Source organism: Propithecus coquereli, unplaced genomic scaffold (assembly GCF_000956105.1).
Source record: "Propithecus coquereli isolate 6110/MARCELLA unplaced genomic scaffold, Pcoq_1.0 Scaffold32, whole genome shotgun sequence".
In the NCBI taxonomy this organism is placed as follows: domain Eukaryota; kingdom Metazoa; phylum Chordata; class Mammalia; order Primates; family Indriidae; genus Propithecus; species Propithecus coquereli.
The window spans coordinates 3,199,622-3,223,205 of record NW_012148841.1 but is presented as its reverse complement, the minus strand read 5'-3'; the positions used below and the strand labels follow the sequence as shown (position 1 = coordinate 3,223,205).

The 23,584-nt window shown below is 35.3% G+C and overlaps 1 protein-coding gene across 1 annotated transcript in view; it reads left to right on the top strand.

Annotated features, from left to right (window-relative positions):
- The window catches only part of PHTF2 (putative homeodomain transcription factor 2), a 115,993-nt gene that overhangs the window by 71,753 nt on the left and 20,656 nt on the right, over positions 1 to 23,584 (top strand). Inside the window, exons 4-10 of the mRNA XM_012650302.1 lie at positions 1,245 to 1,314; positions 1,966 to 2,124; positions 4,631 to 4,796; positions 5,728 to 5,892; positions 15,505 to 15,691; positions 18,216 to 18,371; positions 22,848 to 23,066. Of these exons, the coding sequence (XP_012505756.1) occupies positions 1,245 to 1,314; positions 1,966 to 2,124; positions 4,631 to 4,796; positions 5,728 to 5,892; positions 15,505 to 15,691; positions 18,216 to 18,371; positions 22,848 to 23,066 (1,122 nt within the window). The remainder of the gene's footprint in view (positions 1 to 1,244; positions 1,315 to 1,965; positions 2,125 to 4,630; positions 4,797 to 5,727; positions 5,893 to 15,504; positions 15,692 to 18,215; positions 18,372 to 22,847; positions 23,067 to 23,584) is intronic.

The window sequence follows — 23,584 nt, the reverse complement described above, 5'->3', positions numbered from 1 at the left end:
GTGATCCTCCTGCCTCAGCCTCCGAGTAGCTGGGATTGCAGGCACACACCACAACACCTAGCTATCTTTTCTCTTTTTTTTTGAGACAGTCTCGTTCTGTTGCCTGGGCTAAAGTACAGTGGCATCATCATAGCTCACTGCAACCTCAAACTCCTGGGCCCTAGTGATCCTCCTGCCTCAGCCTCCTGAATAGCTGGGACAACAGACGCGTACCACCATGCCTGGCTAATTTTTCTAATTTTTGTAGAGACAGGGTCTCACTGTGTTGACCAGCTTGGTCCCAAAGTCCTGGCCTCAAGCCATCCTACCATCTTAGCCTCTCAGAGTGCTAGGATTACAGATGTGAGCCACTGTACCTGGCCTACTTGCTTAATTTAATGAATAATAAGCAAATCATCTAAACATTTGTGTCATACCTCAGCACTTGGCTCCAGAGGAGTTTAGCTTAAGCTCTTCTAATTCTTAACACCCTAGTCTCAAGTAATAAAATAACTTATTTTTCCATAGTTTTTTTACCCACTAATTTTGATTTCCACCCCGCACTTCTGCTCTGTACACCGATGGCAGAAACTTAATTTTAGTCAGTGTTCAGTAATTTCAAATTTAAATGCAATTCACAATAACTGCCTCTTCCTCCCCTTCTTCCTTGTTATGGTATCTAAGTTCTGAGGCGATGAGGTGGCATTGTGTTCTGATCATTGGTTGGCATGTGAACATAGTGGCAACCCTGAGATGTGCATCATCCTGGCTCTCAGCTGATTGGTACCTGCTGAGAAGTCTGCATCCTGATCTGGTCCTCAGCTCTGTGATCCACTGCTTTCTGCAATAACACCCCCAGCATCACACTTTGAGGGGCCATGGGGGCCACTGCTCCCCGAGCCAGCCTCAACACTCTCCTAATGCCAATCTGGGGCCAATGCAATCCTCTGGACCATCTCAGACTGTACACCTGAGTTTGCTTGATAATGATAGTCTTTGTATTATAATTTTACTGTTAATAATAAACAGGCTTCTCATGTTACACATATCCCTAAATATATCCTCTAGGAAAGTAATCAAATTTATTACACAACTATAATTATGTTCCATTTGTAACAAATGTATAATGTGTTACATTATTGTGTATGTTATTACTTAATTTTATTTAAATTGAAATGTTTAGGAGTTGATTATTTTCTGCTATTCTGGATTTTTAAAATAATATATATATATATAATTTCAGTACTTCTTTTAATATATCATAGGGGTTAAGGAATAAACCAAAGAAAACAGCTCATGTGAAACCAGACCTCATAGATGTTGATCTTGTAAGAGGTGAGTGTCGGACAAATAAATGCTTAATACAAGTAGACATTGACTTTGATGAAACAATTCAAAATAGGCACGCTATATATATATATATATTTGCAGCAATAAAAGCATTATGAGCCTAAATGAAGGCAGTAGTAATATAAAAAAGAGAGTGGAAGTATTTAAATATTACTGATTAGTCTTTCCTCACACTAAAGATCATTCTAAGAAATAAGTGTAAAAGAGTAACAGCTCATGTTTGCTTAGCAAACTATAAGACTTGGTTATAAAAATTAAAGTGGTAATTTGTAATTCCAAACTAGAACTGACATTTGAGTATTGTCCTGTATTTATAAAATATGTGGGGGAAACTCTGCTGTTAGTTTCAATTAATAGTGTTTTTCAAAGTACCTGAGTTAATACAATAGCATGAAGGATGTTTTTAAAAGTATCTATTACTCAAAATTGGACATTTCTCACTCATAGCATAGTACAGAATAAAGTTATATGTGTTGTTGTTTTTCCAAACATTGAAATTTTTTATCTGAGGAAATTAAATAATAATACCTAAATGTACTCTGAATTGAAATCTTTACTAGTTGATTCTTTTCTGCTACTTTGGATTTAAAAAATATATCTATATGTATATACATCATTTATTTTACTTTTTTCCAGGATCTGCATTTGCTAAGGCTAAGCCTGAAAGTCCTTGGACTTCTCTAACTAGAAAGGGAATTGTTCGAGTTGTGTTTTTTCCCTTTTTCTTCCGGTGGTGGTTACAAGTAACATCAAAGGTCATCTTTTTCTGGCTTCTTGTACTATATCTTCTTCAAGGTATAATTGAGTGATGGAAATGCATTTTGCTTTTAACTTTCAGGATGTTATATTTTTAGGATTTCTAAGACTTTGTTTTAAACATATACTAACAACTACTGAGTATGAAGTGAATACGAGTGTGTTAATAAGCCACAAAAACTGGTTTGGTACTAAAAATGTATAAGAAAACAAAGCAGTTATTTTCCGACGTAATTTTATGAAAATTTGAATCTGTGGATATCTAAAGAAAAATAGAAATTGAGAGGATTTTTAAAAATTGGAAAGAAAACCTCTTCAAAATGTATCCCCCAAACATACATACATGCCAGTCTTTTTTATAAAATGCAAACTATACAAGTTTATTTTTCATGCCTTAGGTATGGTTTCTTTTTACTATACCTTTTTCCACTGTAATCTGAGCTGTCCTGATTCTGTTGAAATTCGTTCTATACACCATGTACTCTTCTAAGTGCTTTTTGGGTCTCATTTAATTCTCACAATAACCCAATGAAATATAGGTACTATTTTTTTTTTTTTTTTTTGAGACAGAGTGAGACCCCAGCTGGAGTGCCATGGCATCATCATAGCTCACTGCAACTTCAAACTCCTGGACTCAAATGATCCTCCTGCCTCAGCCTCCCTAGTAGCTGAAATTACAGGTGTATGCCACTGCACCCAGCTAATTTTTCAACTTTTAGTAGAGACAGGGTCTCGCTCAGGCTAGTCTCGAACTCCTGAGCTCAAGCGATCCTTCTGCGTTGTTCTCCCAGAGTGCTAGGATTACAGGCTTGAGCCACCATGCCCAGCCTAGGTGCTATTATTATGCCTACCTTATAAACATGGGACCTGAAAGACCTGAGGGACCAAAGCCACACAGTCACCAAGTGTGGTAAAGCCCAGTTTCAAGTCTAACCAGGGTGACCATATATCCTAATTTGCCTTGGACTGTCCAACTGTCCAGGTGTACTCAGGTTGTCCTGGTGCTTTGAACAGCCCCCCTTTCACGATCAGAAGTGTCCTGGTTTAGATGATAAATTACATGGTCACCTTAACACCCATATATACCCATCTCTTTGATTTAATAATTATTAACATTTTGGGATGTTTACTTATTCTGTTTTGTTAAAGTAAATTATCGAGACATCGTACCCCTGAATATATCAATAGGAACATATCTCTTCAAAATATGCATATTGCATGACCACATTACAATGATTGTACTTAACGAAATGATCAAAAATCTTCTAATATTCAAATTTTCCACTTGTTTCAAAACAGAATTAGGTACTCCTAGGCCCTGGATTCAGACATGGCTGGATCTAGAGGCTCAGGTGACATCTTCACGTTTTATGCTGTTGACTCTGCTTTCCTTGCCAGTCACACTCTTAGGTTGGCTCTTTCTGAATGGTGCTGAGATGGCCCCTGGCAAATTCATATTTTCATTGTCTTTAGTGTTTGTGATCTAGGAGAAAGGCCTTCTTCAAGCACCTGTATTAGGCCCTGGAAAAGATTCTGATTGGCCCTCCATAGGTCACTTACCCATCTTTTTATTAGCTGCTGTGCTCAGAGTTGTTAAGACTGTGGCAAGCCTAGATTACATGTCTGTCCCTGAGATAGAAGAAGGAGAAGATTTGGTAGACAGATAAAGAAGGGAGACTCCTAAAAGGTAAAAAGAGTTTATGTACAGAAAGTCTAAGGAATGCTGAGCAGCCAAAAACAAGATTGCCCCTTCATGTAGTAATGGTAAGCATTGATGGGTGGTTTATCTGGAAAATATGCCTAAGTAAATTTATATCATTAATTCTAAGGAGATAGACCTCTATTAATAAGAAGCTCTTTATAGCCTCATTATACTTACCATAAGACTTCCTTCTTTATAAAACAAAGAAATAAATGTACTTGAAGTTAGTGTGGTTCTTTCAGTTGTCTGTGATCTTCCCCTTAGATTCATATGCATCTAATTTTCATTGCATTGTTGAGTTGTATACTTTAGAGATTATGTTGGTTATCATCTTTTTTTTTTTTGGAGACACGGTCTTGCTTTGTTGCGCGTGCAGTGGCATGATAATAGCTCACTGCAACCTCAAACTCCTAGGCTCAAGCAATCCTCCTGCCTCAACCTCCCAAGCAGCTGGGATTACAGGCACATGCCATTACACCCAGCTGATTTTTCTATTTTTTGTAGAGACGGTGTCTCACTGTGTTGCCTGGACTGATCTTGAACTCCATGGCCTCAAGTGATCCTCCTGCCTCGGCCTCCCAAAGTGCTAGAATTATAGGGTGAGCCACCATGCCTGGCCTATGTTGATTATCATCTTGCTCCAAGAGTTTATTACTAAATATACCATGGTTAGGTTGTGGCAAACAGTAAAATAGTCTGAAAGAGCTTGTCTGGAGTACATTCTAAACTGATTTAAATTTAGAAAAATAATCTGGCAAGAGGTAATATAAAAACAATTTTAAAAGTTTTAAAGAAGTGACTATCAGATCTATAATTAAGCATATTTTTTTTCCCTTTTTGTAGTTGCTGCAATAGTGCTATACTGTTCCGCTTCTAGCCCACATAGTATACCTCTGACAGAAGTGATTGGGCCAATATGGCTGATGCTGCTCCTGGGAACTGTGCATTGCCAGATTGTTTCGACAAGAACCCCCAAACCTCCTCTAAGTACAGGGGGTAAACGAAGAAGGTACCGTCTGTTTAAAAGTGATCTTTTTATGGATTTCCATAATTTGAATCCAGGATTGTTTTTGACTGCTCTTACCTACATAGAGTAAAATGTTATAAAGTTGCCCTTTCAAATAAAGCACTGAGCTTCAGAATTAATAACCAAGTGATTTAGCTTCTATATTTGCCTCACGGCCATCTTGAGACCACATGTCTGTTTTTTTTGTTTGTTTGTTTTTTCCTTGAAGTTTATTTCTAGTCACCTGATATCAATGTAGGGAGGAATATACGTTAGCTAGAGTTGTTAATAATTCTCACTACTTATAAACCATGTGTTTCTAAGATGCTTTGGCAAAAGCAAGAGCCAAGAAGAAATTTCAGCTAAACTATTTATTAAATACTATTTGAAGCTGTTTAATATTACCCTTTGATTAAGTAAACATAGCAAGTCTCAGTGGCTACTCTGTACAATGGAGTTCTGTTTTAAGGGTCTTTTGGAACAATTCCTCTTTTGAATATTATTGCTAAGAGATTGTGACATTTGCAGTTTTTGGGTGTTGAGATTTAAGCCCATTTCATTTTTAAAAGATAATAACCTACATTAGATAAACAGCATTGCTAATTGGTGAGATTATAATTCTCTCCAGTCTAAATTTTCTTCTTTCTTCATCTGCAGATAAGTGGCATTCAAATAGGGAAGAAATGTGATCCTTACAATCTTCTGGCCACTGACCTGTCAGTATGAGCAGGGAACAATATCTTAACATTTATAGAAATTGGTCTTGAATATGCACCATGATATTTGGATTAAATACTATAAAGTAAATCTAAATTTTATTATGTATTAAATAAAGTTCCTGTGTTTATGTTTTTCAAAATTTTGATCGTAGTACTAAGAAAATGGTTGTTAAAATTTTAAAGCTGCCTTCCACTCTTAATCTCTTCTGATAAAGGAAATTAAGAAAAGCAGCCCATTTGGAAGTACATAGGGAAGGAGATGGTTCTAGTACCACAGATAACACACAGGAGGGAGCAGTTCAGAGCCATGGTACAAGCACCTCTTACAGCGTTGGCGCTGTCTTCAGAGATCTCTGGCATGCTGCTTTCTTTTTATCAGGGTTTGTATTTATTTAAGGCTATATATGGCATAGAGATGCACTATCCCTTTTCTGGCACTTCAGTCTCAGGTAATGAATATTAATTACTTTAAATTTGACAGCCTCATTATGGATTTTGTTTTGATAAATTATAATACTATAGATAATGAAAATATAGAGAACGTAAAATTTACTTTGGGTTATGTGTAAATACATCTGTGTAAGAATAAAAATATATATATACTACCAAAATATATTTAGTTAGGATTTCTTGATTTTGATTTCTTTTATATTTAAGTACTATTTTACTTCTGTTAATTGGTTAATTTATTTTTATCTGCATTACAGATCAAAATTGGCTAATATGTGAGTTGTACGAAATTTTTTTCTTCTAAGTCCCTGCCTCAGTTAAACAAATTTATCTGAAATAAAACATATAGACATTGTTATTTAAATGAATAAAATGTATACTTTCATATGAAATTCTCCTTTTTTACACTGGGCTTGTTGTATAGTTTGTGCCATCAAACCAAATAGGAAAATATAATTATAGCAAACTTCAAAAATAAATTAAACCTGAATCAATCTTTTATTATTATTATTTTGGATATTTAATTCAAAACATTTAAGAGTTATGGTACTAGTTTACATATAATTAAAATAAGTTTGAACAGTTAAAAAGCTATGATCAAAATATTGAGTGTAACTGATGAAAGGTACTAAATTAATAAATGAAGAAAAGGGATACTGCAAATAAGTATTCTGTCACTTTGTTAACTCCTTCACTAATATATTTTGTCAATTTGTGATTGTGCTCTTATGATAAAGTTTATCATGCATTATACAACTAAGCAATTATATCCTGGGCATATTTTCGTTGATTGTAATTTTTGGGAAAGTTTTCCAAATTTTAATAGTTTGCAGTAACATGGCATTGATTAAGTTGAAACCCTGGTTATTCCAATTTCTTCTTTTTCAGAGACAATATGTTTTTCTTTTTTAACTTGTGTTGGATTCTGTCTATATTTCTCTCATTAGTCTTTTAAAAAAAATAGCTCTCCTTTCTAATATTAGGATGTAAACAGTTTAATCACTGCAAAGGCAGTTTCTGAAACATTTCTCAAGACTTTCAGATAAGTAGTTATAAATAGCATAGTGGATATCATTTGCTTTTTGGGAATCATTTAGTTGTTTTGGTTGTCTAAAACTGATTCTATATATGTTCAGTGTTCAGAATCCCCCTAAAACTAATAGGTTGGTACCTTTGGAAGTTTATCATCTTTCTATAGTCAAATGAGATCCAGACTTCAGTTTTCCTCCTGTTGGGCTGCAGGATGACCATGACCAAGACTACTATTATGTGGGTATCCATTACAGTGGTTAACCCACTGGGTTTATTCTCTATAATCATGAGAACTGTACATCTGAATATTTTTAACAGTGTACTATTTTCAGCTGTCTCATTTTAGGGCTGGTTTGCCAGCATATGAATGCGACTGTTTTTAAATATTAGGTACAGAAAGGTCCTAAGAGAAATGTTAAGTTTAGAAATCCTAAGCTGATTTTAGAAATCTTGATGATGTCATCTTCCCTCAGGCTTTGTTAACTGAGTAAGGGCTTAAACTGAAATATCAACTGAGACTTAACAAAATTGTTTCATAGATTGAAAACCTGGATACTTCTATTAAGGTATCTCAATTAACGTAACTTATGGAAAAATAAATGAATAACCACAAAAATGTCTAGGCTTTGTGTATGGTGTTTTGATGATTTTTAAATGTTAGGATGAGAACCCCTGTTTTAAAATTGTGTATTTATAAGTTGGAAAGGTGCTATTTATCATCTCTAAGTACATTTCATTCTCAAGATAAAACTATTCTTTTTAAAACAGTGCACAGTATTTCGCATTTGAAAAATTAGGAGTTACTTTTAAAAACCTTTATGAACCTGAGGAAACAAAGCCTAAGAAAATATAAATTTAAAATGGTATAGAAATTAATCATATTTCCTAAGGATTTAGTACTTTAATGTCAGTGAATTTTTATCTTAATTAGCATGATTTTAGTTTCTATTGAAAAGATTGAATAGGAAGAATTATGTCTTCATTGTGTATCTCTTCAGCATAATACTTCAGAATTCAGTTAGATCCTAAATTTTCTTTGATGTCCTTTAAAGTTCATTTTGCCATCACAATATCACTGAAAAACAGACAGCAAACAGGAATTATGCTCTTTTTTTGAGTAGAGAAAGTAACTTACAAAATTGACTTGGTCATATCAGAATAAAACCAGATCACATGTTAACTTATATGCCTGATTCACCTACCTTTAAGATTCCTGTCACATTTAGCCTTAGTATTTATCATTTTTAACACTAAAGTGAAAGTTTAAGATTTAATAAATTGATTTTCTTCACAGAATGGCATACCCTGCAAAATATAAGTTAAAGTGGTATGCAGTCCCTCTTGAAATTTTTGGTATAAGGATTAAAATTTGGCTTTTATTGACTGTGGCTTAAATAGTTTGGTTGTTTAAGCCTGTGATCCCCAACCCCGGGCCACAGACTGATCCGTGGCCTCTTAGGAACTGGGCTGCACGTCAGGAGGTGAGCTGCAGGTGAGCGAGTGAACCTTCATCTGTATTTTAATATACACACTCGTTTTCATGTTTAATATGCACAGTATTTTTTATGTTTAATATAATAGGTTTGAGATGTTATGAACTGGTAAGTCTTTTAAAAGTTGTGTTAACTTTTTGTTTAAAGTTTTCAACGTGAAAAACACATCCAGTGTTATGATTTATGTATGTAGATTATATATTTATTTGCATTTTTTAGAAAGGACCAAAGTCATAATTTATCTCACAGTGGAACTAAGGTGATTATATTGCATATATTTCTTTTTTTTTTTTTTTTTTTTTTGAGACAGAGTCTCACCCTGTCACCCTGGCTAGAGTGCAGTGGTGTCATCATAGCTCACTGCAACTTCAAACTTCTGGGCTCAAATGATTCTTCTGCCTCAGCCTCCTGAGTAACTGGGACTACAGGCACGCACCAGCATGCCCGGCTTATTTTTCTATTTTTTTACAGACGGGGGTCTTGTTCTTGCTAAGGCTGGCCCCACTCTCCTGGCTTCAAGTAGTCCTCCTGCCTCGGCCTCCCAAAGTCCTAGGATTACAGGTGTGAGCCACTGTGCCCGGCTTATACTGCATATATGTCTAAGGGTCATTTCCTTCTAAGAGTAGCTTTGACATACACTATTCCTTGAATGTGAAGCATAGTACTTTAAAGAAAATTCTACCCAGGTTGTGCTAGCCAAAGATTAAAGTGGCAGGCTAGTTATAAAACTGTAAGCCTTGATCATGACCATGAAATTGCACTTGGTTTCTTTATGTATGTTTTCAGTTCAAAATCCAATGCAGGAAGTACTTTTTTTTTCCTCATTAGTCAAGAAATATTTAATAAGCACCTATCATAGGCCAGGCATTGTGTTACATACTGGGAATACAATGCTGGAGACAATTGGCTATTGGAGGAGAATCACATATAAACCATTAAAATACAATGTTATAAGTAGAAGCAAAATACCCTAGGAGCATGAAGGAGAATACAACTATCTCTGCCTAGGAAAGTTAGGAAGGCTTCACATTTTAGTTGGGTCCTGAAAGTGAATTTAAACAAGGGGTTGAATAATGCGGTGTTTTTACAAGAAGGGTGGTTCTGGGAATTCTAATAACGTCATTCCTATATCATTTTTCTGAATAGAAATGTTTGGTAAACTCAAGAAGCTGGGAATATGAGGGTGAGCAGCTAAGGCAGAGTTGAGGAGGGTTGCGGCCTTATGATGGGTCACTGCCTAGGTGATTGGCGAGGTCTGGGTTGCTGGTCCTTCGTCTAGGCCCTTCTCCCTCAGCATCAATAGATGTTCCTAGGAAAAGCCCCTAGTTAACTCCTACAAGCTTCATCAACACCTAGGACAGAATTGAATCTGAGATTTTTTTTCCTCTAAGAATTATAGAATATAGAGTTCAAAAGGATACTGAAAATCACAAAGTTCAGTTGTTTCTAACTAACATCCCCTAGGACCTTAGGAATTCTCAAGAGTGGCAAATGAAAATCTATAATCAATTTTCAATATTCTAAAAAGCCTATCAGAAATTACACATTTTCTGGTGGTCTTAAATGACAGGTTTCCTTGATTTATGCTAGAATCATATCCTATCCATGTCAAACCGAGGTTCTGACTGAGCTGTCTTCCAATTAAATATAACTATTTTCTCATCATTATACTCAATTTGGTAAACAGCTTTTCAAAATCCATGAGTGAGGTCATGGTCAAGCCAATAAAATTGGTAACATCTGATACAATGTTTGTAATTTACAAAAAACTTTTCACTGATTTCATCTTGATTTTTTCCTCATAACACTGGAAATCACTTAATAACAGCCGAGTCGGGAGGCCTTGACTCTCAGGCCGGTGGTCTTTTCAACTGCTCTGAGCTTTCTAGGTTCTTTTTGTGTGTCCCCAGTCTACATGTCAAAATCCTCCACACAGCAGTGCCTGTTGTGCCCTGGCCATTGGGTCACACTGCCTACCTCTCAAGTGGAAGCAACTATCTTCCTGTTCGGGAATGTGGCTCACTTGCACACATTCATGATACAGCAACGCAGTGCCATTCTTGGCCTAGAGCAGGCAGCCTGAAGTAACTTCCCTTTACAATATATATTGTAGGTAAAATTTTATAATATTTATTTTTTAAGTAAATCTCTCACTTCTACTGCCTTTCCTTAGTATTTTTACCCTCTAAAGCAAGAGAATAGAATGAATTATTTAAACATCTTTTTAGAAACCTGTGTTCCTTTTGAGAAATTCGTATTATTCTTTGAGGTTCTTACTTTCACTTATTAATAGCAATATGAGTCACATAGCAATTAGTGGTAAAACTAAACCTGGCCTGGAGCAGTCACAGGTTTTGACCCTCTTTACTTACAATAATTAAAATTTAGCTCTTCTACCATTTCTCCTTTCTTTCAGCATTTTCTTTATGCTGAAATGCCCCAATCAGGTGACAAATCAGTTTGTACTTTTTTCAATATGTAATTTTATTTTGAAACAATTTGACTTCCAGGAAAGTTGCAAGAACAACACAAAGAACTCTCGTGTTACCTTTCATCCAGAGACCCAATTAAAATTCTGCTGATTGCCCTTATTGATGTCCTTTATTATAGCAGAAAGCTGTCATCTGGGATCATTTGCGACACCAACTGATCACGTCTCTTCCGTCTCCTTCAATCTGGGATGGATCCTCAGTCTTTCCTTGAGTTTCATGCTCTTCACATTTTTTGAAGACTTCAGGGCAGCCACTTCGTAGAATGTTCCTCAGTTTGGATTTGTGCCAGTGGTGTGCTGGATCTGGCTCCAAGTAACTTGTGAGAACGGAATATTCATATTTCTTCCCAATTTTATGTTCAGTGATATCAGTTGGTACTTGAAATTGGCCATGGTGGAATTATTGGCACCATAGAAGTCAGGAAATACATAAACAACCCTAGAGAACTTGCTAAAGATTTACCAGCACACCATATTAAGCCAACCAACATTTTAATTAAAGGTTGATTGAATCAGTGGATGTGGAATTGCAGATATGGAGGGCCAACTGCAACCCATTTCTCATCCACTTTCACCTTCTAGTTTTAGCATCCATTGATGATTCTTGCCCAAATTATTATTATGATGATTCCCAAATGGTGATTTATCTAACTTCATCCTTCCTTCTACATTTATTATTTGGCATTCTACTTTAAGAAGAAGCTTTCCTTTTACACACAAATAGATTATGAGCAATCTATTTACTCATAGATTTCTATTTTATTCAGTTTGTTACTGCATTATTTATTTTGATGATCAGATTGACCCAATTTTAGCCAGTGGTGCCCCTTTGAGCAGTTTCCTTGTTATGTTGACATGCCTCTATTGTTCTTTGAGCATTTCCTTACTTTCTGGTGCAAAAGAATGTTTCAGGTTCAACTTTTACTTCCTTCTGCCCCAGCCCTGGAATCAGCTACTTTTTTTTTTTTTTTTTTTTTGGTGCAAAAAAAAATCTGGGTGCAAGGCGTGCTTATTGCTTTTGGGGTGTTGCTATCCCCAGGCCTTTTCAGTGGCAGAGCAAGAACATGTGCATTTATCCCTTAACATTTATATTTATTTCTATAGCTATCTTTATACATTATAAACCATGAATTTGTAATGATAGCTCAAATTCAAATACAATACCAGGGGTTCATTCTATCTTTTCTCCTTTTTATATTTTTTTTTTTTTTTTTTTTTTTTGAGACAGAGTCTCACTCTTTTGCCTGGGCTAGAGTGAGTGCCATGGCGTCAGCCTAGCTCACAGCAACCTCACACTCCTGGGCTCAAGCAATCCTTCTGCCTCAGCCTCCCGAGTAGCTGGGACTACAGGCATGCGCCACCATGCCCGGCTAATTTTTTTCTATGTATTTTTTAGTTGGCCGATTAATTTATTTTCTATTTTTAGTAGAGACGGGGTCTCGCTCTTGCTCAGGCTGGTTTTGAACTCCTGAGCTCAAACAATCCGCCTGCCTCAGCCTCCCAGAGTGCTAGGATTACAGGCGTGAGCCACCACGCCCGGCCTCCTTTTTATATCTACTTTTTCTATCAGTAAAAAACCTGATTCCATTATTGTTAGTATGTTTACTTATTCAGTTAATCCCCTGTATATAGCCCATCTCCTGCCAGGCTGCTCCTGGAACCCTGCCCAAATATTGTTCTTAAATGGGCTGCCATTATTGACTCACTGGGGTGCTCCTGCTGTCCCACTCCAATGATATTCTTTCAAGTGTTGTCATTACCAGCCACTGAGGCTGCCTTTGTTTGTATTTTGAGCTACTTTGTAAACTCTGAGGGTGGTGCTTACATTTAGTATTTTCTTTTGCCATTGCAGCTTGATCTGCATTTGGTTCATGAAAAGCATAAAATAGGTACTATAGCTTAATAACTTACTGTTCATATCTCCTGATAGTATTACATATACTTTGAGGAGATGGTGGATGGTGGGGAGAGAAACAACCCATAGAAGATTGGAAAGAAGGAGAGATACGGAAGGAAGTGAGACGTAGCTGAAAGGCATCATAATGAGTGCTACTGGTAGTAGTCTTTGACATAGTCTTTACCTTGCCCTGTTAAGGAAAGAGTACATGTCCCTTAGAAAAATTCTTAAAGCAACAGCTTTTACTGACTCAAAGATCTTTCACTAGGCCTTTGTCTTTTTGCCCTGTAGAGTTCTGGTTCACTTGGCATGTTTTCCCAAATTTTCATCCTCTATTTATGCTTTGAGTTACTGGCCTCCAGGCCCATGTTTTCAATTGCCTACTCGTGTTTCTCAGCATGTTCCATCTTTCTTCCCAAATAAATTTCTCTTCTTGCACATTCTGTCTGATTAATGGTTCTATAAACTTTTCCACTCTTCTTTCAGTTCATTTATCCCTTCCCCCCTCCCTTCTCAGCCTAGTCTGATTTCCATGAGCCTTCATAAATACCTTTCCAGCACTCTCCCTCTTCTTTGAGTTTCTGACATTTTTCAGGATATTAAATAACTTCATTTTGCATAATGTTCAAAATACAGATGTAGTAAAGGGAACAGTTAATAACTGATGCTTCTATCACTTTCTTCCTCAGGCAGAGAAGTTTGCAAGTTTCCGCTGTGCCTTTTGTTTTCTATTTTTGCCCATTCTCCTCTCTACTATAATTCATGTTCTCCCCTCTCCCCACTACTCTTAAATGATTTCTGTTCTATGGCTCATTGTTCCCTTGATCTGTCCATGCTTCTGAGGATCGTATAGAAAGAAAAAGGTCAGCAGATTGGGCTTCCCAGTCTCGCTACTCTGTGGAGATGCGTTCCAGATGAATAAAAAGCATTAGTGCTCTGTAGAGCATGTGGGAAATATGATCTGTCTGTCTCCTTTAGGAATCTTGCAGAAGAGGCACCTATTAGCATAAGACACAAACTTCTGGGCTTAGAAGAGTGTGTTAAGAAATCCTAATAGGCAGTTTCCCAAAGAGTGGGCAGTTGGAGGTAGTATGGAGATATAATTAACTTCATAGTCAGAAGGTCTGTACTGTAGTGCCAGCTTTGCTTCTAGCTGGCTGTGTAACCTTAAATAGGTCGCGTATACCTTTTTGTGCTTCTGATTCCTTGTTTCCAAAATGAGCATTTGGAATAGGAGAGTTCTAAGTCCTGCCCAGTTCTAAAACAGATGCCAATAGAACTGTGTTAAGTGTAGTGTTAAAGATAATGTAGGGTTTTGTGTGTGTGTGTACATTTTAAAAAAACTTGTTTTTTGACCTAATCGAAGGTAATATACTAATTTTATTTTTCCTTTCTTACAAAACTAATACCTCTGGGGAAAATTCAAGGAAATTTATTTAAATATAATTGCTTTAAAATGTTTTATGATAGACTTAATCTGCATTGAGCACATTTTAATTATGTACAGGACTTACATTGTATTTCTACTAACCATTTCTTTTGGATAGCCATTATTTCACCCACCGTTATCTCTGTAGAAGACTCCCCAGGCATTTGCCTATTAATAAAAAATATCTTGTTTATTATTTCCCATGTAGTATTTATATATTGAAAAAAATTATTCCTGTAAATGAATATCCTCAATTTTAGCCCTTTAGGTATTTATAAGCTGCATGATTACTAATGTTTTTTCCAGAGATTATTTCAGTGGGTGAAAGAGGTTATTTCTTTGTTTTCATTGTATTCTTCACTTTTACTTCTTCCGTTATTTAGAACCTTATTTAAAGTTTTCCATTTTTCATATATTTTTATGTTACAAAAGATGTTATTCTCCATTTTATATTAAAATGAATTTATCAGAGATATTTATGTATACATACTAATGGTAAAGTATTTGGGTAGAGTGTTAAAACTAAGTTAAATTACTAATTGTGACTTAACCTGAAAATTACTAAGATAGTTTTCAAACTAAAACTTCAAAGTATATTATGAATCATAAAGGAATGGGCTAATTTTTTTTTTTTTTTTTGCTTCTTGGCCTTTTTATTATTATTATTTATTTTCATTTCAGGATATTATGAGGGTACAAACATTTTGGTTACATTTTATGACTTTGCCTCACCCAAGCGAGGATTAGAGGCATGCCCTTCCCCTCTACAATGCTCACTGAGTCCATTAGTTGTGAGTTTACCACCCCACCAACCCCCTAATCCCTGGAGAATATTACTACCGTGTGAGCACCATAGTGTTGATCAGTTAGGGGAAATGGGCAAAAGTTTGATCCTAGATTTTGCTCAAAGACCAGGTGACTTTGACTAAGAATTTTTTGATAAGTTAGGGCATGTCTCCTAGAATTGCTGTTTGTAGGACTTTAACACCTGTAAAATAAGCTGAGGTAGGACATTAATTTACATATTTATTTCATCTGTTAGATATTATATTTCTAAATTATTTATTTTGAAAATAGGGTGGCCATTAAAATTCTGAGAAATAACTGTCAGATGTAATTATTAACAGATTATAATTTCCATCAATAACCCATTCAAAATAAGCTAAGTCCAAACATGCTTCTGCATATTTTTCTTTTTAGATCAAAGAAAGCAAAGAATTCAATTGACAAATCTACTGAAACTGACAATGGCTATGTATCCCTTGATGGGAAAAAGACTGTTAAAAACAGTGAAGATGGAATACAAAATCATGAACCTCAGTGTGAAACTATTCGACCAGAAGAGACAACCTGGAACACAGGAACACTGAGGAATGCTCCCAGCAAAGTAAGTGTGACATTTAAAATAATTTGCCTGTGTGATTTTATATTAGCTAATGTGAAGTTGTCAGGTCAGCAGTCTGTTTTCGGTTCTTGGTGTGCTCTTGGCAGAGGAATGACCAGACACACCAAAAGTAAGGCAAGCACCAGGAAAAGTTTATTGATCAAAGTAAGATACATTCACCATAGATGGTGAAAGGGCCCCCTGTTGTAACAGGAGGGCTCCAATTATGGTCTGGGGTCCTGTTTTGTATTGCCTAGGTTGGGCCCTCCTTGTGGTTCAAATGTCACCATTGAACCACTTTGATAGGCAATTGGGAATTGTGTAACCTGAGTCTTATTGCGAATGTGGTTATCCTATGATCCTCTCTGAAAGTCCATGGTAGGGGGAACTGCAATGCAGATTTAAGGTAATGACATGATATTTAGCCTTAGGTTGTTCTAGGTCACCTTCTAGACCCTATTGTGCCTGGGCTGCATGGCCTACAGGCTGGGGAATCCTCTGCATTCTTTGGCAGTTGGTGCGTTAAGTTGTAATTGGCGGATTGGCAGGGCATTCCTTCCTCCCTCAGGTGTGACAGTTGTTTGGGGCACCTGTCTTTGTCTCCAGGAGAGTCAGAAGTCCCTCACTATCTACCTAACAAAGTGACTTAAATATAGTATCAGTAGTTGCCCTTAAACAAAGTATTGTCTCCAGAATTTATTCTGCAAGCCTTTATAAATAACACGAATGAAGCTGAAAATCAGATAAAGTATTATGTGATTAAACTTGATTGCCAGTAGAATTTGGTACTTAGGTGTTGATTAATGGCTCTGATTTTCCAAAATGTTAAAGCACTTTATAATTGTTGTTTGTTAAGCCTTACTTTTTCTTTCCCTACTTCCATATGTGTAAGAATATGCATTAAGTGGAACATCTAAATTATTCAGAAAGCTAAAGTAGAAGACCAATATTCTATTCATATTCATCATAAGAAAATGTCTTGTTTTTTTCTACATTCATTACCTGTGCTCTCAGCACATCTGTTTTGTTTTTAATCTGAAAAAACTCTTATTAAGGAAATATTTGTTAAAGGTAACCATTATTTGTTTACTTTTCCAAAATAATAGTCAAAGAGACTCTGAGTTCATTGTAACAAAACCTAGTGTAATGTCTTCTGTTTCTTTGTTTCACTGATTTTTTTTGTTAAATAATTTATTCTTTAAAATCTGTTAAAAAAATATTTAAAAAAGTAGTAAATAGTAAAAAAAAATATATGGTCAAATTAAAAGATGTTACTTCTGTTACATTTAGGAATGTAAGCATGAACATTTTGTGTTAAGGAAAATAAAGAAAAGAGGACTCTCTAATTTTCTTTTTTTTTTTTTTTAGACAGAGTCTTGCTTTTGTTGCCCGGGCTAGAGTGAGTACTGTGGCGTCAGCCTAGCTCACAGCAACCGCAAACTCCTGGGCTCAAGCGATCCTCCTGCCTCAGCCTCCCAAGTAGCTGGGACCACAGGCATGTGCCACCGTGCCCAGCTAATTTTTGCTATATGTTTTTAGTTGTCCGATTAATTTCTTTCTATTTTTAGTAGAGACGGGATCTCGCTCTTGCTCAGGCTGGTCTCGAACTCCTGAGCTCAAACAATCCGCCCACCTCGGCCTCCCAGAGTGCTAGGATTACAGGCATGAGCCACCGTGCCCAGCCTGGATTCTCTAATTTTGAGTAAAGTTTGTGTTACTACTATTTCGGGTAAAGTATGTGTTACTACTTGAACAGACATATATTTTCAGTACCAGTAGCTATAGAACAGCATGGGCCTGCAGTGAAATATGGTCCCTTACTCTGGTTTTTCAAGCATTTAGCTCTCTTATAATATGAACCTCACATCACTATGATCACTCAACAGATAAGTTTTCAATCATACAGCTTTCAAACACATTTTTAGGTTTGTATTACATAGTAAAGTTATATGAGGAACACGAAGATATCAATAAAACGTATGCTCTGGAGTCTTTTAGTTTCAGAATTTCTAAAATCTAGATGTCTCTCACAAATTGATGTGTACAGAATGTTGTCTATTTGGTATGTGCACACATACAGCTATCATTCACTCCCTCTTGCCCATAAGCCAGTATTGAATCAGCAGGGGGTCTTATAATTGATGGCTTTTTCAGTTTGGAAAGAAATAGTATAATTAGTTCCTTTCAGGTCTCTCAGTTTCTTTTAAATGGTCTCTGTTCTCCTTTTCTCCTGTTTTATATTTTTTTATTTTTGTTAACTGTTTCAAATCTCTATGAACAAAAATGTTATAGAGCAATGTTTGACAAATGGCTGTTGAAGTACTTTTAAAAGTAAAATGTACTTTAAAAGTATAATCACTGATTTAAGACATTGTTTTCAGAAAATCAGGTAGTACTAATCACCTTGAGGTATTTGAAGGTATTTTGAAGATACATGTATGTATGTGTATGTAATTTAAAATCTTAAAAGCTAAAAGTTCAGTTAGAAATTACCTATTTTAATCCTTTTTGTGTACTCCCTACTTAGGATACCCAAAGGACAATAACAAATATCTCTGATGAAGTCTCCAGTGAGGAAGGTCCTGAAGCAGGATACCCACTACGCCGTCACGTGGACAGGACTTCTGAAAGCGTTCTTCGGAATAGAAAGTCACACCATTATAAGAAACATTATCCTAATGAGGTATACACTTTGGCCTTAAATATGTACATACATAGCTATTTTCTATGTTTCTAATTTATAACTTTTTCAGCAATTGAAAATTATTGTTGAAATATTTTCCATTACTATCGATATCTGTTGTTATTATATGATGTGGATTTATAGAGTAGCGGTTTTAGATTTATGTATTGTGCATATAGTGACAATCATATATTTGAACTCATTTTGTGCATTGTTTTTGAAGACTCGTACATTGTTTGTTGTTTGCTTTTAAAGAAGACCATTCTGGAGAGATAATCTGCAGATTCTGTGTTCGTCTTTTTCACAATTTGAAAGGCTTTATAATTCTTGATTATAGCAAAGTTATTATTCTGAGTAACTTCTTTCATATTCTCACTGGTTATTAAGTCCTCATACTATAAAATTCAGTTCTTTTTTTTCTTTGTTTCCGTTTTTTCTTATTGATTTTTGCTTTCTCTAAACCCTTTTCAAACTTTATCATATCTCTTGAGCTTAAAATTATTTAAATAGAAAAAGAATTTTATTCATTGAATTTTCAGTTTCTGTTCTAAGGATAGAACATTCAAATCTCTGGCTTCAAGGCAAATCAATTACACTTTATGTCACTTAACATTACCTTGTACTCTTTTTGAAATATATTAGTATTTTTTCCTTCATGATTTTGGGTTAAACTTATGAAAAATCCAATATTACACTGTGCTAGAATATGAATGCCTTCAGAGTATTAAAATTAGCAGAGTTGCTTCTTTGCACACTCTTCTCTGTGGTTGTATCTCTAGTTAATTTTTCCGGTGACCGTGGTTGCATTTCTTTTCTCAGTGGCTGCCATTAGACACTGATGCCAGTATGTCTGTCCACTCATTCCCTCTTCACCCACATCATTTGATGTACTGTGTCCTTCTCCTAACCCGATAACTAAGCTTATGAAATCGTAGTCTTACTCTTCATACAGTTAGAAGTCAGTTGGTGCTGGAAGGGAGCTAGAAGGCTGTTTGAGCTCTCTCCTATGGAATGAATTATTTGGCTTTAGAAGTACTTTTCTCAACCCCCAGGATTTTTGCTATTCTTGGTTTGCAACCGTATTTTGAAAGTCTTGAAGGATAGAACATTATTCTACTAATCTTAACTTTTACATAAATATGTTGCTTAAAATCTTCTAGATTTCAAGCTAAGTAAGGCTGGTAATTGGTAGGCATTGATTGTTTTAAATCTTTTTTAATATATAAAAGATTACATAAAAATAAAATCTGGTCATCAAACTCTTCATCTGTGAAGTGAAGAACTTAGACTGGAAGGTATTTAAAAAGCTGCATTCAGTTCTAAAAAATTTTAACTCTCTGAAGTCAAACTAGCTTTAAAAAGAGACGTTTTTTAAAAAGCAAAGTAAAGTCTCTTTTGAATAAATAAAATTGAGACAGAAGATTTGTAGCGCTGTTTTGCATTTTTATTTATGGTATAAATTGCTATACTCCCTTCAAATTACTGGTCATATTTTTTCTTTATGAATGAGGCACAAAAAAATTGTTTGGGCCCACCCAAACACAATGAACAAGCATCTCTAGTACCTACCTTATGCCATTTATCACTTAAAAAACCCACAAAACAAAAAACAGGGCTCCTTGAAGAAATAGCTGATTCCTGATTCCTGACTGTTGCAAGAAATACACAAAATGACCTGGGAACCTCTTGATACGATAGAGAGCAAGGAAGCTATTAAAGACTACTAAGGTCTTTTTAGAAGGACTCAGGAGCCAAAGAGAATAGTTTGAACTTTAATTTCTCTTTATAAAAGTATTCCAACTGATAAACAAAAAGAAATGAACAAAATATCCTTTGGGGAAGCATTTTGTGCATGAGTGGGACTGGTGGGCTTCACTGTAAGATATGAGAGGTGAGGAAGAGAGCCATTTGTCGTAAGCCTTCCAGATGGCAGGCAGTATCTATCAATAAAATTTTTAGGGGCTTCTAGTTTTTCAGGAAGAATCATCCAATCTTCTGGTGGAATGGGGGTAGGGGATAATAAAACAGGCTGCCATGGTGTTTGACACCAAGCAGGCTGAGGAGGAGGTGGGAAATCTTTTCATTTAATGTGTAGACTTTGTTTAATCCCCTTGATTTTGCCCTTTTTTTACTATCTATTAATACTGTGTCTGATTGGCTTCTTCCAGTCTCCTGTTGGGAGGACAGTGGTGGGATTACTTGCTTATCTGGGATGTGGGAGGTGTCCTAGGGAACTGATAGCTTCTTTTAAGCATTTATCCTATTTCCTGCTCTGTCCTGTCTTTGTTCAACTCTGTAAGTGTTTTCCATTTTTTATTCCCAATTGTAGATTAGATTTTCATTTAATAAAGGTAACATTTGGTAAGTAGGAAGCATAATGAAGAAACCGTGGGCTTGGAGTAAGATCATTTAAATGACCTTGGGAAAAATATTGAACTTCTCTAGAGTCTTTTCTGCATCCGTACAATGGGGAGATAAGACCATCCTCTTCAGATTGTTAGGGTTAAATATGCTTGTACATAAATAGCTTAGCACAAAGCATTTATTTTATAAATGCATATTCCCTTGAAATAAATACTGTGTGTCCTCTAAATTTGATAAGTTCAGTTTTGGCTATCTGTCTAAAGATTGGAAATGAGCAGAGCAAACCAAAATGTGGTTAACTTGAACAATTTTCTTCAATTGTAAAATTTCCTATTTTTAGGCTTTATTCAACAGTTTGTAGTAAAATTCAAAGTAGCTGTTCATCACAGATATTGCAGGTAAAATTCTGTTTGAAATATAAGCAATTATGGGCAATAATTTTTAGATTTTACGTTTGTAAAATGGCCCACTTATTAATCAGTATTTGGCAAAAAACACTTATGAAGAATTATAGATATTCCCTTATCCCTGAAATAAGTCATTAGTTTCAGTTAAACAGTAATCAGGCCTTTAATCCTTAATTTATTTCTGAATCTTATTAATAAATCTGCATCATAAGTTAGTGATAGATAATAAGCTAGCTTTATCAAAAACGTCAAATTTGCACTTACTGAAAACTTAATATTTTCTGTGCCTTGCTATCTAATGACAATTATTATAATGAAAACTTCTTATACTTTAAGGATTCTGGTTGACATTACTGAATCTGAAATATTTTCGGAGTCCTGTTTCTAAAACAAAGCAGACTGATTCTTGCCCTTTTTTTTCTTTATTTTCTCTTTTTATTTCTTTATTCATTTTCCTGTTCATCTCTTTTAAAAAAATGTTTTAAAAAAAAAATGTTTTTAGTTCTTCCTAAACAAACAGCCTTTCTCTCAGAATCACTCTGTCAATACACTAAATATGGATTCATATGCCCCAGTCTAATATCAACAGATTGATTATCAATAATGTATAATGTACCTTATTCAGGATATTTTATTACCTGTGGTAAGGATGGCAAAAAAAAAAAATCTGTCTTTCATGGACTTATAGTGTATTTGACAGTTACGATCTATTTGCGAACATGAAATACATGAACATTTAATTGAGACAGGCAATATATTAGATTCTGGAAAGCAATGCAAAATATATTGTCAAGTAAAGATAAATGATAATAACTCACTTCAGGGACAAAGTGATCATTCTAGGTAGGTGGCTTTAAACTAACATTTGTTGAGTCCCTGCTTTGTGCCAGGTTTGGATTAAAAGCTACCATGCTCATTTAATTTTCAACATCTCTTTAAAGGAGAGCAGGATTAATGATAAAAGATAGGAACATAATCAAAGGCTAGAGTGGCAAAGAGCAAGCCATGTTTAGGGGCTAGCGAGTAGCCCGATATCACTGGAGGAAAAGGTTATGGTATGAAGTAGAAGACAAAGTCAAAAACTAGCACATACGAAGATAAGCATGTGCAGTGAAGGAATTTGAACTTTTTGAAGGAGAGGTGAGGGAAACCAGGGAAAGACTTTGGTTAGAGGAGTCTGGAAAGAAGAAGAACGCCTTTTAGGCAGGGGTCAGTTAGGAGGTACTTATAGCAATGAAGGTATGAATGATAAAGTCTGAACTCTGGCGATAGCCTGGGAAAGACAAAGGGATAATATAAAACATTTTAAAGGTGTAATTGACAGATCTTAGTTACAGAGGATGGCTAAAAAGAAATCCAAAGATTTGAACATATTTGGTTCTGAGGATGGCTATTAACCATTCTTTATTCAGTAAAAATTCTTTTAAATTAATTTAAATCAAAATTTAAGAGAAAATAGGCACAACCATTGCATGCAAAGTATCATCTGAGCTGAAATATGAAATCAAATAAATTTTGATACAAGGGCCTTTTGTTACTGCTTAAAAATGAATATTTTTTTTAATGTTTTGCTATCTCTTTCACTGTCTTTTGACGGTGTATTTGTTGTTTTTGCAAAAAGTAACAATATATGGTTCTGATAGAATCCTTTGAATTGGAAAGGGTACATAAATTGTATTAATGTCAAAGAATATCTTGATTTCAGGATGCCCCTAAATCGGGTACTAGTTGCAGCTCTCGCTGTTCAAGTTCCAGACAGGATTCTGAGAGTACAAGGCCAGAATCTGAAACAGAAGATATATTATGGGAAGACTTGTTACATTGTGCAGAATGCCGTTCATCTTGTACCAGTGAGACAGATGTGGAAAATCCTCAGATTAATCCATGTGTGAAAAAAGAATATAGAGACGACCCTTTTCATCAGGTTGGTTTATAGTTATGGGTTATGTGGACCTCTCAGTCAAGCTCCTTTGAATATATGTTCAGATTTTACAGAGGTAAAGAAAAAGCTTACACTTGACTAAATAATATTCCTAAAATTTTTTTTCTTTTTATGTGAGCTGTGGTCTGGCTTCATCAAAACATAGTATCTCAGTATTTATATTGTGGTTGTGTATGTTCCTGAGAAGTTGCTGGTAAATGGAGTTTTGTAAGTCAAACTGTGTTTCAGGTGCATTAGTCCCTTTATTACTTAACATACTTCATGGTCAGATTTATATACACCTTGGTCTAAATTACACCTATGATATTATATTCACAAATCTGTATCTCATAATTATCAAATTTGTATCTCCAAACACCTATAGTAATGCTATCCAATAGAAATATAATGAGAGTCATATAGATATAATTTTAAATTTTCTGGTAGCCTCATTAAAAACTTTCCAAGAGGGGAAATTAATTTTAATGTTTTATTTAACCTATAATATTATCACTTCAACA